The following is a 16,658-nucleotide window of genomic DNA, read 5'->3' on the forward strand; positions in this document are numbered from 1 at the left end:
GTGTCTGGGTGACATACTTTGTTTTATGACGCTCCTGTGTAGCACCTTGGGGTGATTTGTCATGTTAAAGTTGTTGTGTAAATATAAGTTGTTGCCCTTTGATCCTCGACCCCAGCTTGAGTCTTATTTTTGAGGGAATGTACAACCTCCTTAGATTTCTGTCCAAAATGTAATTTGATTATTTTTATTGAGCGAATGCCAAGCCCCGATACCGAGCGAGAGCCTCCTCATTTGCTGAGTTTAAGCTGATGAGTCAGCCCCTTAGTCCGTAGAGGGGACTCTCCTCGGTAATGTGCAGCCTTGTTTGTGTCTCTCCACAAGCGCATGAGGGGTTTGTACAGAGGCTGCAGCGCTGGAGGGGGTCTGCACAGGGGTCCTGGCCTGTCCTGAGCTGGTTTTAGCAAGGACCACTCTGGCCTTGGCAGCTGAAAGCCAGCCATTGGACAGAGGGGGCCTGTCACAAGGAGCCTGTTAGTCACTCCCCCCCGTGTCTCCTGTGCTCGGATCCAGACCATGTTGGCTGGTGGATCTGGCTCAGGAAGGGTCCTCCCCATGGGACCCCCCAGATGGAAGGTGTGTCGAGCGGGTCACAAACTTGCATGTTTATTCTGCAGCTTTGATATTTTAAGATGCTAAGAATGTAGGAACATAAGAAATAGGAACAGGAGCAGGCCATTCGGCCCCTCGAGCCTACTCTCGCTGATCTGATTAAAAACAACATCAGACGGGAAGATGCAGGACCTTATTTTTTCAGAATAGAATTTGACAATGGTCTGAGCCATAACTATTACCCTGTAACCCAGCTTCACGTTTCTGGTAAGTGCTGAGTTATAATTACTCAACAATTCACGTTCAACACTCAATGGGAAATAACACAAACTGTGACGTTTACATATTAACACAAAACACAGCTTATTATAACACACTGTCTGATTCTCAATAACCTGCTGATAGCTTCCAGTTCAGTCCTAAAGCAAACTCTAATACTCACTTTAATATCAATGATTAAATGTATTGACTGTGTCCATCAATGTTATCAGGTTATCCACTCCCACTGATCTCCCTAACGCTGTTTGAATGTCTTACATATCGACAAAAGCAAGATTTGCATTTCTATAGTGCCTTTCACCACCTCTGTACGTCGCAAATGGATTCACAACCAATGAAATAATTCTTGAAATTTGGCCTTGTTGTTATATGGGAAACACAGCAGCCAATTTGTGCACAGGAAGCTCCCAGAAACAGCAATGTGATCAATAACCTGATCATCTGCTTTAGATGCCGTTTCAGTGATTGGTTCAAATGTTTTCTCTCCTGCTGGGGACAGGATAGAATTTAAATCTGTCAGATTTCGGAGAAAGTAACAAGCCTGTTTGCCCGGAACTGTGAGCTGCTCCCCCACCCTCACCTGGGATTGTCAATTCAATTGTCTCGAAGTGGAAGTGAATTCATCTGAGTGACAGAAACTCCACTAAGTCTGAAAATAGGAAATTCTCTCCTGATCATTGCAACCTCTCAGATCTGATATCATCCTTGCAAAAGTGCTTTCTCTTGTGGGACTGTGATTTCTATTTGAACTGATGCTTCACGTTATATTTCTCTAAAATGATCCATTCTCTGTCTGTTAGATTTCACAGATAAATCCACGATATTCCCTGCTGAAATTATTGCAGGAAAGCGTGTGGATGTAAGCTGCACCTTCAGCACAACGTGCAATGGAACAGCAGCACCTGTCTTAACCTGGGACACTCCCACTGACGTACCTGGATCAGCCTCAAACACTGTAACTCAGCATGGTGTCACTCTGACCTATACTTCTGTTCTGACCCTCATCCCATCACTCAAACACCACGGACACACTCTCAGCTGCAGAGTGAGATATCCATCTGTTTCATCGGAGCGGACCCTTGTACTAACGGTGCAATGTAAGTATGGACACCCTTCATTCTATATTAGCTGTAATAGAATAAAATGTGCAGAGCAAGATCCCACAAACATCACTTGGTTGAAGACAAAACTGGTCTTTTTTTAATGAGTTATATTGACCAGGGAGGGCTCTTTCTTGTAATGACCCTTGGGATTGTTTATCCCTACCTGATAGGGCAGAGGGGGCCAAGGTTGAGACTATCAGTGTGTGGCAGAGAATGAACATGGAGCAGTGGAGGGGTTCATAACCATCACTGTGGAACGTGAGTGTGGAGATACATTTGTTTGTTTGTTGTCACCGTGGTCTCTGTGGAGCCATTGGGATCGTGTTGTTTTTAATCCAGTTTTCTTCAATCCTCACTCAGTCCACGTTATCCACACATCCAATCTTTCCTCTCCCTTTCTGTTTTTGCTCTCAGTTTCTCCTTCAATGGTTGTCAGGACAAGGCAGTCAGGTCTTCGTTTCCAATCTCCGTACTTGACGACCTTTCTCTCTCTAACTGTCCTGAACAACCCTTTTAATTGCTGAACGTCTCCTCCTGATCTAATCCACTCATTGGTCTTTCTGTCCATCCAGCTGATTCTGAGCATCTGGCAGCATCTGTGGAGAGAAAGACAGGGTTAGCGTTTCGAGTCCGTATGACTCTTCTTCAGAGCTAAAGGGAAGTAGACATGTGGTGAAATATATCCTGTCTAAGGGGGGGCGATGGGACAGGTGGAGCTGGATAGAAAACCAGCGATAGGTGGAGGCAATGGAGAGATTGTGAAAGATGTCATAAACAAAAGGTCAAAGGGTTGTTAACAGTGGTGGTATTGGATAAAGGAGGTGCTAATGGTGACATTAAGCAGAGTGTGATAATGGGCGGACCAGGGTAAGCACTCTGGAAAGAGACAGATGACCCTCGTGGGGGTGTGGAAGGGGGAGGGGACGGTGAAGGGAATAAAGATCGAAAATAGACTAAAATCTGTGGATAAAACAATCAATAAAAATGGAAATGAATTTCAAATAATAATATTGAAAATAAGTGGAAAAAAATTAACAAATAAAACAATTAAAATGAATATATAAAAAAGGGGGTCAAAAAGCAGTGAAGATCGAGGAGAGAGTTCATGATCCGAAATTGTTGAACTCAATATTCAGTCCGGAAGGCTGTAAAGTGCCTGGTCGGACGATGAGGTGCTGTCCCTTCAGTTTGTGTTGAGCTTCACTGGAACAATGCTGCAGGCCAAGGACAGACATGTGGGCATGAGAGCAGGGCGGGGTGTTAAAATGGCCAGCGACAGGGAGATCTGGGTTATGATTGCAGACAGACCAAAGGTCTTCTGCAAAGCAGTCACCCGATCTGCGTTTGGTGTCTCCAATGTAGAGGAAACCACATTGGGAGCAGCAAACACATTAGATTAAATTGAGGGAAGTGCAAGTGAAATGCTGCTTCACCTGGAAGGAGTGTTTGGGCCCTTGGATGGAGAGAAGGGGGGAAGTAAAGGGGCAGGTGTTGCACCTTCTGTAATTACATGGGAAGATGACATGGGTGGGGGTTGAGGTGTTGAGGGTGATGGAGGAGTGGACCAGGGTGTCCTGGAGGGAATGATCCCTATGGATTGCCAACAGGGTCCGGTGAAGGGAAGATGTGTTTGGTGGTGGCATCATGCTGGAGTTGGGGGAAATGGCGGAGGATGATCCTTTGAAAGCGGAGGTTGTTGGGGTGATAAGTGAGGACAAGGGGGACCCTATCATGGTTCTGGGAGGGAGAGGAAGGTGTGAGGGTGGATGCGTGGGAGATGGGCCAGACATGGTTGAGGGCCCCGTCACCCACCGTGGGTGTGAAACCTAGGTTAATGAAGACGGAGGACATGTCAGAAGGACTGTTTTGGAAAGTGGCATCATCGGATCTGATACGACGGAGGTGAAGGAACTGAGAGAATGGGATGGAGTCCTTACAGGAAGTGGGGTGTGAGGAACTGAATTCGAGATCTGTGTGGGGGTCAGTGGGCTTGTAATAGATATTGGTGGAAAGTCTATCACCAGAAGTTGAGACAGGGAGATCAAGGAAGGGAAGGGAAGTGTTAGAGATGGACCATGTGAGAATGATGGAGGGGGGAAAATTGGAAGCAAAATAGATAAATCTTCCCAGGTACAGATTGAGTATGAAGCAGCATCGAAACAGTCATCGATGTCCTGGAGAAAGAGTTGTGGGAGGGGATCTGAACTCCGCACTAGAGACTGGACTGGAGGGTTTCTCAGCTGAAGGCACGGCCACCAATGGTGGAGAGATGGGAATGGGAGAATGTGCAAGGAATTGGAGGAGCGCAGAGATTTCAGAGAGCTGTGGGGTGTGGGGATTACCTGCTGATTGTTCTCTGTCCTTGTTCCAGATCCCCCACAGGAGATGATGGTGTCCATCAGCAGATCCTCAGGTGGGATAAGAGAGGGAAGCAATATCACATTAACCTGCTCCAGTGAAAGTGTCCCACCGATATCTCATTACACCTGGTTCAGGATCGAGGGGAACACCAGCACCCAGTTAAACACAAGTAGCCGCTCTCTCTCCTTCACTCCTGTAACACGGGAGAATGATGCAGGTTTCTACTGCACAGCGAGGAACCCAGTGGGTAACAGCACCTCCAACATCACCCACCTGAACGTACAATGTAAGCATTTTACTCCCCCTGTCTCTGCTTAAAACTCAAACACTTTCTGTCTGAGGGCAGCTTCCTTGCTGTGGTTTAGCATAACTAGCATCACCTCCCTGCTTTTTTCACCCTGTGCCTCTCCGAGATACATAAGGAGATATTAGAACAGGGACTGAAAGCTCAGAGAAAGAGGCTGGATTTTAACGAGTGTCTGAAATGAGGAGAGAGATAGAAATGGAGAGGTTTACGGAGGGAATTCCAGAGCTCGGGGCCCAGGCAGCTGAAGGCACGGCCGCCAATGGTGGAGCGATAGGAATCAGGGGATGGTCAAGAGGCCGGAATTGGAGGAGCGCAGAGATCTCGGAGAGTTGTAGATGCTGGAGGAGATTACAGAGATAGGGAGGGTTGTAGGGGCTGGAGGAGGTTACAGAGATAGGGAGGGTTGTAGAGGCTGGAGGAGGTAACAGAGATAGGGAGGGATGTAGAGGCTGGAGGAGGAAAAAGAGATAGGGAGCATTGTAGGGGCTGGAGGAGGTAACAGAGATAGGCAGGGTTGTAGAGGCTGGAGGAGGTAACAGAGATAGGGAGGGTTGTAGGTGCTGGAGGAGGTAACAGAGATAGGGAGGTTGTGGGGGCTGGAGGAGGTTACAGAGATAGGGAGGTTTGTGGGGGCTGGAGTCGGTTACATAGGTAGGGAGGGGTGTAGGGATGGAAGGTGGTTGCGGAGTTAGCGAGTTTTATAGGGGCTGTAGGAGGTTACAGGGATAGGGACGGTTGTGGGGGTTGGAGGAGGTTACAGAGATATGGAGGGTTATAGATGCTGGTGGAGGTTACACTGATAAGGAGGGTTATAGGTGCTGAAGGAGGTAACAGAGATAGGGAGGGTTGTAGGGGCTGGAGGAGGTAACAGAGATAGGGAGGGGGTAAGGAGGAATTTGAAACGATGTGAATTTTAAAATTGTGGCATTGCCGGACAGGGAGCCAGTGCAGCTCAGTGACCAACAGGGAGTGATGTGTGAACGGGACTCGATGTGAGTTAGGACACGGGGACAGCAGAGTTTGGGATGAGCTGATGTTTCTGGAGAGTGGAAGATGGGAGGTCGGGCAGGAGAGTGTTGGGATAGTCAAGTGCAGAGGTAACAAAGGCAGGAATGAGTGTTTCAGTGTGAAGATTCTATCTTAGGCTCTAACTTTGCTATGATGTTGTCTCATTGTTGTCCTTCCCTCCTCAGATAAGCCGGAGATTTCCCAGAAGTCGGAGTGCACTCGGAGGTCAGAGGGGGTCACCTGCGTCTGTGTGGCCAACTCCAACCCACCCGGAGACCTCACCTGGCACCTGCCCAGTGCCAACATCAGTGGTAAACAAACACACGGAGGTTTTGTGTCCTGGCAGGTCAGAGATGGGCATCTGGTGACTGGTTCCCTCACCCTGATGAGACCCCGGGATGAGGAGGGAGTGATGGCATCCTGCTCGGTTCAAAACCCACATGGGGAAGCCATGTTCAAGGTGTATCTGTGGGTCAAATGTGAGAGAATCGCTCAGGATCGATCTCCACTCAGCTGGATTGATCCCTAAACTCGAGAATTCCCTCCCTCAACCTCTCCACCTCTCTCTCTACCTCCTCTAAGATGCTCTTTACAACTTACCCCTTTGACCAAGCTGTGAATCGCCTGACCTCATGTGACAATGGCAACACTTGGTCAAATTGGAGCCAGGCCGTTCAGGGGGTGATGTCAGGAAACACTTCTTCACACAAAGGGCAGTGGAAATCTGGAACTCTCTCCCCCAGATAAGCTGCTTCATTGGGTGCAAGACAGAAAGCTTTGACAAAATGTCCTTTCTCAGCAATACTCAGGTTCTCCTCCCCAACAACAAAATATTATATTTCAATATTACATAGATTACATCGAGAAAAATTATATGTAAATGTTACATAGATTAAGTAGAGAAATGCAACAGCTGATTTGTGCAGAGCAAGATCCCACAAATAACAGCGTGAAAATGAGGTGATAATTGATTATTTTAGTGAGGTTATTTGATACATATATATAGAAATTAAAGATATAATTACACATTTAGGGAGGGAAACCTGTCCATTTGAACAAGTCTGGGTGTATATGTGACTCCAGTCTCAAACACCAACATGGTTAACTCTTACCTGCCCTCTGAACTGGTCTCCCAGTTTGGGTCAAACCAGTAGTTCAGGAGGAAGACCCCCCAGCACCATCTCAAGGGGAAACTAGGGATGGACAATAAATGTCAGCATTGCCCGAGAATGAGTATTTAAACATTGAGTGAGTGTATCGCTTCTCGAGATACATCGGAGCATCATTCTAAACCTGTAGTGCAGTAATTAATGGCTGTTTTTACAGGTAGAGACTCCAGTAAATGGACAGTAGGATTGCTCACGGCTGGGATCATGTTGAGTGTTTTACTGGCTGGAATCTTCATCTTCATCTGTGTGAGAAAGTAAGTCTGAAGATTTAAATTGATTTTAATATAAACATTTGCTTAGGACTAATTGGACAGATTTTACAAAGGGCCAGCACAGGTACGATGGGCTGAGTGGCTTCCTCCTGAGCTGTGAGATGTTAAATCCTTACATCGAATGTGGCTGTCACTGGTGAGGCCGCTTTTAATTGCACATCTCTAATTGTCCCTTGAGAAGGAGGTGGTGAGCTGCCTTCTTGACCCGCTGCAGTCCATGTGGTGTAGGTACACCCACAGCGCTGTTAGGGAGGGAGTTCCAGGAGTTTGACCCAGCGACAGTGAAGGAACAGTGATATATTTCCAAGTCAGGATGGTGAGTGACTTGGAGGGGAACTTCCAGGTGGTAGTGTTCCCATGTGTCTGCTGCCCTTGTCCTTCTAGATGGTAGAGGTCGTGGGTTTGGAAGGTGCTGTTGAAGGAGCCTTGCTGAGTTGCTGCAGTGCATCTTGTAGATGGTACACACACTGCTGCCACTGTCTGTTCGTGGTGGAGGGAGTGAATGTTTAATGTGGTGGATGGGGTGTGGATCAATCGGGCTGCTTTATCCTGGATGGTGTTGAGCTTCTTGATTCTGTGCTTTGAACAGATGTGATTGAAAGAGATAATCCAGTCGTTGGTGTAAGGTTACAGTGGGCTCTGTGTCTGTGCTGCACTGACTCTCTGCTATATGATAACCACAGTGTGATATTGTGTTATTGCAGGAGAAAGACAGTGATGGAGGAGAGAGTTTCAGGGACCAGAGACATTGCATTGACCCCCAGTCCACTCTCTGTGAAGCACCAGGTACAGGAGCTATTTACACTCACTCCAAAGCTTCAGTCTCAGTGTGTAGACAACACATGTCCCAGATTCCCAGCCCAGTTACCCACTGATTTGTACCTATAGAGTCAGCAATGGTTCAGTATCATGCTGTGTCTCTGTTATGACACTGCAACTGGTAAAGGCTGTTGTTTAAAATCCCAGAGGGAAACTTTAAACAACTGTCATAACCTATATTTCCCAGTGGAATGTTTGAGATGCAGCTCTAAATTCAGGAATAAGACCACCAGTTCTCGAGATGGGTTTATATCAATCTAGATGAGACATTTATTAATTTACACAAGTTAAACATATGCACATGGTTACAAGCTAGTACTATCATAACTTTTTAACAAATTCCCAAACTAATCTCCTCTAAGATAAGCCATAGACTTTAAGCAGATTCCAGCAAAGCATTTTCACCTCACAAATTCCAAATGAGGTTCCTTTCACTTTGGTCCCTTTGCAGACAGGTGTAGGCTTACAGATGCTTTGATGTTACAAGCCTCTGCTCTGCACACACAAAACTGCTCAAGTTATATCCAGCACTTCTCGTTGGATGTAAATTCTTATTGTATCATCAGGACCTTTGAACTCCATCTCTTCCAACAATAAATCCTCTGTCATAGTATCAATTTTATCAATAAAATAAATGTTGATTGGTTTAAGATTTCACTCTCAGGCTTTGAATGCTCTGTTTAAAAATACAAATTTTTATCCCTCGGTTTACATCTCCAGACTACTATACATCAAAATACCCTGACTGGCTGGCTTTAATCCAGTTAAAACACACACAGACACACCCACAGACTAAACCCCTATGTGAATAAAAATAATTTCCAATAACATGATATTCATTAATCGCATCATAACAGTCTCTCTCTGTATCCCTAATTCTCTTTCTTTCTCTCTCTCTCTTTCGCTCTCTCTCATCCTCTCTCTGATTACAAGGTTCGTGTTAATGAGTTTCACACCAGACACTTGAGTGCAGAATCCAAGCTGTCACTCACCAGAGCCATTACCGAGGGAGTGCGAGACTGACAGCGGGTCAGTACTGAGGGAGTGCTGCACTGTCGGAGGGTCAGTACTGAGGGAGCGCTGCACTGTCGGAGGGTCAGTACTGAGGGAGAGCTGCACTGTCGGAGGGTCAGTACTGAGGGAGTGCTGCACTGCCATAGGTGGTATCTTTCATATGACATGAGAGAGAGGGTTAAACCCACTGAGCCACGACTGACACTAACGATGCTGCACAATAATTTAACCCTATCAGTGCCAGTAAATGATGTGAGGATGTCTTCTGTTTCCATCTCTCTTTAGGGTAAACAGAACGTGCTGATTACTGAGCCCCGGAACACAAAAAGAGACACAACTGGCGAGGGGGAGACCCCAGCTCCCCGGGGTCTCTCTGAAGGTGCAGTGGGAGGCGATGCTGGACATGGGATCCCCGACAAACCTGAAGAGTTTCTCTACGCCAATCCCCAAGTCTTGAGGGTGTCCAGTGGTGATGGGTCTGTCTACAGGGAAGAGGAGACTGAATACGCACAGATCAGGTTTAAGCATAACTGAATGAGAAATGGGGAGTGGGAGTGAGGAGGTGTGGGGGTGGGGGTAGGGATTGAGATTCCTGGGAACAGGAAACAACCCACTGGGAGAGAGGGTGGAGAGGGGGAGGAAGGGATGGAATTGGGCTGCGGTTGGTGTGGTTTGGAATGAAATGCTTCTCCAGAGAGGACTGGATGCTGAGGCATTGGGGACAGAGGTACACTCTCTCTCTCTCTGTCTCTCTCTCTCTCTCATTCTCTCCCTCCTTGCCTCTCTCTTTCTTTCTGTGTCTGTCTCTCATTCTCTATCTCCAGCTCCTCCTTTAAGATGCCCGTTAATAACTGACTTTTTTGACTCAGCTTTTGGTCTCCTGTCCCTAATATCTCCTCATGTGCCTCAGAGTCAGGTGAAGATGTGACTAACAATCCCCGGATGAGCCTTGGGACATTTTGCTATATTGAAGGTGCTATATAAATGCAAGTTGTTGTAGTAAATCTGAACTGCTTCGATTAACAATGGAACCACAAAGGCTCCTTCGACAGGGCATGTGGGCAGCAGGCTCACAATAAATACATTGAGCTGAGAGATTTTTAATTCTTTCATCGAATGTGGCTGTCACGGGTGATGTCAGCGTTAATGCCCATCCCTAATTGCCCCTTGAGAAGGAAGTGGTGAGATGCCCTCTTGACCCACTGCAGTCCATGTGGTGTAGGTACACCCACAGTGCTGTTAGGGAGGGAGTTACAGGATTTTAACCCAGCGACAGTGAAGGAACAGTGATATATTTCCAAGTCAGGATGGTGAGTGACTTGGAGGGCAACTTCCAGGTGGTGGTGTTCCCATGTCTCTGCTGCCCTTGTCCTTCTAGATGGTAGAGGTCGTGGGTTTGGAAGGTGCTGTTGAAGGAGCCTTGCTGAGTTGCTGCAGTGCATCTTGTAGATGGTACACACACTGCTGCCACTGTGTGTTCATAGTGGAGGGAGTGAATGTTTAATGTGGTGGATGGGGTGTGGATCAATCGGGCTGCTTTGTCCTGGATGGTGTCGAGCTTCTTGATTCTGTGCTTTGTGCAGAAGTGATTTTAAGAGAGAGTCCCACTTGTTGGTGTAAGGTTACACTGGGCTCTGTGTCTGTGCTGCACTGACTCTCTGCTATATGATAACCACGGTGTGATATTGTGTTATTGCAGGAGAAGGACAGCGATGGTGGAGAGATTTTCAGGGACTAGTGACATTGCATTGACCTCCAGTCCACTCTCTGTGAAGCACCAGGTACAGGAGCTGTTTACACTCACTCCAAAGCTTCAATCTCAGTGTGTAGACAACACATGTCCCAGATTCACAGCCCAGTTACCCACTGATTTGTATCTGTGGAGTCAGCAATGGTTCGGTATCATGCTGTCTCTCTGTTATGACACAGCAACTGGTAAAGGCTGTTGTTTAAAATCCCAGAGGGAAACTTTAAACAACTGTCATAACCTATATTTCCCAGTGGATTGTTTGAGATGCAGCTCTAAATTCAGGAATAAGACCACCAGTTCTCAAGATGATTTTATATCAATCTACATGAGACATTTATTAATTTTCACAAGTTAAACATATGCACATGTCTACAAACTAGTATTATCTTAACTTTATAACAAATTCTCAAACTATTCTCCTCTAAGACAACCCATAGACTTTAAGCAGACACCAGGCAAAGCATTTTCACCTCACAAATTCCAAATGAGGTTCCTTTCACTTTGGTTCCTTTGCAGACAGTTGTAGACTTACAGCTGCTTTGATGTTACAAGCCTCTGCTCTGCACACACAAAACTGCTCAAGTTATACCCAGCGTTTGAGTGTATTGAAGACGGAGATTGATAGGCTCTTGATTGGTAAGGGGATCAAAGGTTAGGGGAGAAGGCGGGAGAATGGGTTTGAGATACTTATCTGCCATGTATGAATGGTGGAGCAGACTCGATGGACCGAATGGTCTAATTTCTCCTCCTATGTCTTAGTCTTATGGCTTCTCTTTGAAGGTCAATTCGCAATGTATCATCAGGACCTTTGAACTCCATCTCTTCCAATAATAAATCCCCTTTCATCGTATCACTTTTATTAGTAATATAAATGTTGATTGGTTTAAGATTTCTCTCTCAGGCTTTGAATGCTTTATTTAAAAATGCAAATTACCACTTTACCTCTTTGTTTACATCTCAAAACTACTATACATCAAAGCACACAGACTGGCTGGCTTTAATCCAATTAAAATATTCACAGACACACACAAAGACTAAACCTCATTAAATAGACAGTTTGCAATTACAATACAAACATTAATAGATTAATAACACTCTGTCTCTATCCCTCCTCTATCCCTCTCTCTCATCCTCTCTCTGATTACAAGGTTCATGTTATTGAACCTCACACCAGGCACCTGAGTGCAGAATCCAAGCAGGCACTCGCCAGAGCCATAACCGAGGGAGTGTGAGACTGACAGAGGGTCAGTACTGAGGGAGTGCTGCAATGTCAGAGGGTCAGTACTGAGGGAGTTCTGCACTATCGGAGGGTCAGTACTGAGGGAGCGCTGCACTGTAGGAGGGTCAGTACTGAGGGAGTGCTGCACTGTCGGAGGGTCAGTACTGAGGGAGAGCTGCACTAACAGAGTGTCAGTACTGAGGGAGTGCTGCACTGTTGGAGGGTCAGTACTGAGGGAGTGCTGCACTGCCATAGGTGGTTTCTTTCATATGACATGAGAGAGATAATTAAACCCAATGAGACACGACTGACACTAACGAGGCTGCACAATAATTTAACCCTATCAGTGCCAGTAAATGATGTGAGGATGTCTTCTGTTTCCATTTCTCTGTAGGGTAAACAGAACGTGCTGATTACTGAGCCCCGGAACACAACCAGAGACACAACTAGTGAGGGGGAGACCCCAGCTCCCCGGGATCTCTCTGAAGGTCCAATGGGAGGCGATGCTGGACATGGGAACCCCGACAATCCTGACGAGCTTCTCTACGCCAATCCCCAAGTCTTGAGGGTGTCCAGTGGTGATGGGTCTGTCCACAGGGAAGAGGAGACGGAATACGCACAGATCAGATTCAAGCAAAACTGAGTGTGAAACGGGAAGAGGGGGTGAGGAGGTTTGTGGGTGGGGGCAGGGATTATGATTCCTTGGAACATGAGACAACCCACTGGGGGACAGGAGGAGAGAGCGAGGAAGGGACTGAATGGGTCTGTGGATGGTGTGGTTTGGAATGAAATGTTTCCCCAGTAATGACTTGATGCTGAGTCATTGGGGACAGAGATTCAGTGTATCTGTCTCTCTCATTCTGTCTATCTCTCTCTTCTTCTCTGTCTCTCTCTCTCTGTCTCCCTCTCTCTGCTTCCCTGTCTATCTCTCTCTCTCTCTTTCCTCCTTTAACACGGTCCTTATTAACTGCCTTTGTTGACTCAGCTTTTGGTCACCTGTCCCTAATATCTCGTTATGTGTCTCAGAGTCGGTTTTATTTGTGGTTAACAATACCCTGAAGAGCCTTTGGACATTTTGCTACATTACGGGTGCTATATAAATGCAAGTTGTTGTAGTAACGTTGATCTGCCTCGATTCAGAATGGAAACACGGAGAATCCTTCGACAGGGCGTGTGTGCAACAGGCTCGCAATAAATGCATTGCACGGCAACAACTAAGCATGTCCTTTGATGCTGATGCATCCCAGTCCTGCTGTGTGGACACATCACTACCGAGGGACTGCCTGACTGCGTGCAGCCAACGTGGCCGAATAGTAATTAGCAGAAATGTGACGTCTCTCAACTTTGTTAATATTTCTGAATTCTGCAAGTTGTTTATTCTGTGATAGGTTACAAGAAGCTTTTGCATTTTCTATAATATTACATTTATTGTCACAAGGGATTGAAATGCCCAGACAACTCTGTACAGATATATTTTTTATTAAACATCTTACTCTGGGACAACCTTCCTGCTCCAATCTGTTAATTCATATCATTGCATTTCCCCACCAAATTATGTAAATTCCTGTGTCCACATTTATCATGAAAATTTCCCATGTAAACATGTCACACTGTACTTACACTCTCCTGCCAGAGTTGGTGCTGTAGGCACACCAAATTCTTTCTCAGTGACTGCAGCACATCTCCCAGTTGTCTTTACCATATTATTAAGATACAGGGAATGGGGACAATCTTCACAATGTGGTTACGATGTTGTTAAGACAGACGGCAGGTGAACCCACCTCCCCTCCTCCTGAGGCAGCGTCAGTTCTGGCTGTGAGACCCACACAATCATCCCACACCCCCTGTTCATTTCTCCATCCCTGCTCTAACTTAGCGCTTTAACACATGAAGGGCGGGGCCCACAGGAAAGTGTGGAAGGGCTGCCCATCGCAGCTGGAACAAGGATCCTGGCGGGTCTCCCAAGATAGAATGGCGGAGTGGAGGAGGGGGAGCAGTGGGGTCAATATCCACACCCTCCCCAACACCCCCATCACTGTCACTACCAAGAGGGAACATCAGTCTCGAGACAGAGGCCAGAGTGTGACCAACTGAGACAAACTGAGACTGAAACCAGCATCAACCAGTGTCCCAGCAAATAAGGTCAGAGTAGGGGAAATGGGGAAAAGACAGAAAGGTTCTTAATCTGAATGCACGCAAGAGAGAATCTAACCATCTCCCCTTGACATTCAATGGCAGCACCATCACTGAATCCCCGAATATCAACAGCCTGGGGGTGACCAAAGGCCAGAGAATGAACTGGACCAGCCACATTAACATTGTGGCTATAAGAGCAGCTCAGAAGCTGGGAATCCTGCGGTGAGTAACTCACCTCCTGACTCCTCAAATCCTGTCCATCATCGACATAGCACAAGGCAGGAGTGTGAATGGAATACTCTCCACATGCCTGGATGAGTGCAGCTCCAACAACACTCAAGAAGCTCGACACCACCCTGGACAAAGCAGCCCCGATTGATTGTCTCCCCCTCAACCACAGCAAACACTCACTCCCTCCATCGTCAATGCACAGTGGCAGCAGTGTGTCCCATCTACAATATGAACTTCAGCAACTCAGCAAGGTTCCTTCAACAGCACCTTCCAAATCCATGACCTCTACCATTGAGAAGGACAAGGGCAGCAAACAGAGGGAAACACCACCACCTGGAAGTTCGCCTCCAATCCACACATCATCCTGATTTTGAAATATATCGCCATTCATTCACTGCCACTGGATCAAAATCTTGGACTTCCTTCTCTAACAGCATTGTGGGTGTACCTACACCACATGGAGTGCAGAGGTTCAGGAAGGCAGCTCACCACCACCTTCTCAAGGCAATTAGGGATGGGCCATAAATGCTGGCTTAGCCAGTGATGCCCACTTCCCATGGAAGAATCAATATATAAAACATAAATTTGGAACAAAATGAATGAAGTCATAGCACAAATAGAGATTAATGGGTACGATAAGATGGACACTGCAGAGAGTTGGTTGCAAGGTGACCAAGGTTGGAAATTGAAAATTGAAGGATATTTGGACTTTTTGAAAGGATAGGAAAAATGAAAAGGAGGTGGGGTAGCTCTGTTAATAAAAGATGAGACCTTTAAAGTAGTGAGAAATGATTTTGGCTCAAATGTCAAGATTTACAGTCAGTTTGGCTGAATGTAAGGAATTGCAAGGGAAAGTAATCTCTGATGGGTCGGTTCATAGTCCCCCCTGAATGTAGTTACACTGCAGGGATAGATTATAAATCAATACATGAGGAGGTCTGTGAGAAAGGCACCACATTAATCATGGGCGTTTTCAATCATCATATAGGTTAGACAAATCAGATTAGCAAATGTAGCTTTCGGCGAGATTATACAGATTGTATTCAGGATGGTATTTTAGAACAATCCAACATGGAACAACCAGGGACCTGGCAATGTTTAATGAGACAAGACTAATTAACATCTCATTGTAAAGGACCCTCAAGGGAAGTGTAATCATACTGTGTTGAAATTTAATATTCAATTTAGAAACTTGGGTCTGAAACTAGTGTCATAAACTTAACTAAAGGCAATTACAAGGGTTAAAAGCAGAGTCGGCCCAAGTAGAGTGGGACAGCAGGTTAAAGGGGAGGTGGTAGGTGAAGTGTAACAGACGTCTAAAGAGATCTTTCATAAATGCCCATGAAGATATATTCCATTAAGAAAGAAAGAATCTATAAGAAGGATGGAGCATCGGCGGCTAACTCAGGAAGCTAAGGACGCTATCCAATTGTGAGATAAAGCCAGCAATGTTGGGATGCTTAGTGATAGGCTGGAGATTGGGAAAATTCGAAAACCAGAAAAGTGAGGGAAGAAATATAAGGAGGCAGAAATGATAATATGAGAGTAAACTAGCAAGAACCATAAACAATGACAGTGAGATGTTGTACATTAAGGTAAGAGAGAAGCTACAGTAATAATGGGACACATAGAAAATCAGACTGGGGAATTAATAATGGGAAACAAGGAAATGACAGAGACTTTCAACAAGAATTTTGAGTCTGTGTTCACAGTAAAAATCTCTAAAACAATCCCAATAGCAGGAGAAAGTCAAGGTGCACCAAGGATGGAGGAACATAAAACAATCACTATCACCAGAGAAAAAGTATTAAGAAAACTAATGAGACAAATGCTGACAAGTCCCATGGAGCAGACCGCCTGAATGTGAGGGTCTGAAAGGAAATGGCTGCAGAGACGGCGGATGCATTGGTTGTAATCTTCCAGAATTCCTTAGATTATGGGAAGGTCCCAGCGGATTGGAAAAACATAAATGAAACACCTCTGTTCAACAAAGGGGGGCGGCAGAAAGCAAGAAACTACAGGTCCGTTAGTCTAATATCTGTCATTGGGAAAATACCAGAATTCATTATGAAGGAGGGAGCAGCGGGACATTTAGAAAACAATAATTCAATCAGATAGAGTCAACATGGGTTTGTGAAAGGGATATCATGTTTGAAAAAATAATTAGATTTCCTCGAGGATGTAACAAGTGGATTGGATAAAGGGGAACATGTAGATGTGGTGTATTTGGGATTATGACACAACCAATGGTAAAGGCTGAGTTGTTCCAATCCCAGAGGGAAAATTGAAACAACTGTCATAAACCAATTTTGCTGTTTGTAATTTTGAGATGAAGACTTTGAATTCAGTAGGAATAAGATCACCGAGGCTTGTGGGTTTTTTATATAAAACTAAATAAACCATTTATCAACTTAACAACAAATTTAACACATACACATTGG

General features: G+C 45.7%; 1 protein-coding gene across 1 annotated transcript in view; it reads left to right on the forward strand.

Annotated features, from left to right (window-relative positions):
- The window catches only part of LOC121274000, a gene marked incomplete at its 5' end in the record, with an annotated part of 117,268 nt that overhangs the window by 76,472 nt on the left and 24,138 nt on the right, over window positions 1–16,658 (forward strand). The window contains 7 exons of the mRNA XM_041181134.1: window positions 4,303–4,578; window positions 5,793–6,086; window positions 6,934–7,030; window positions 7,753–7,834; window positions 9,167–9,399; window positions 10,581–10,662; window positions 12,245–12,435. Coding sequence (XP_041037068.1) covers window positions 4,303–4,578; window positions 5,793–6,086; window positions 6,934–7,030; window positions 7,753–7,834; window positions 9,167–9,399; window positions 10,581–10,662; window positions 12,245–12,435 — 1,255 coding nt within the window. The remainder of the gene's footprint in view (window positions 1–4,302; window positions 4,579–5,792; window positions 6,087–6,933; window positions 7,031–7,752; window positions 7,835–9,166; window positions 9,400–10,580; window positions 10,663–12,244; window positions 12,436–16,658) is intronic.

Source organism: Carcharodon carcharias (assembly GCF_017639515.1).
Source record: "Carcharodon carcharias isolate sCarCar2 chromosome 29 unlocalized genomic scaffold, sCarCar2.pri SUPER_29_unloc_15, whole genome shotgun sequence".
NCBI lineage: Eukaryota > Metazoa > Chordata > Chondrichthyes > Lamniformes > Lamnidae > Carcharodon > Carcharodon carcharias.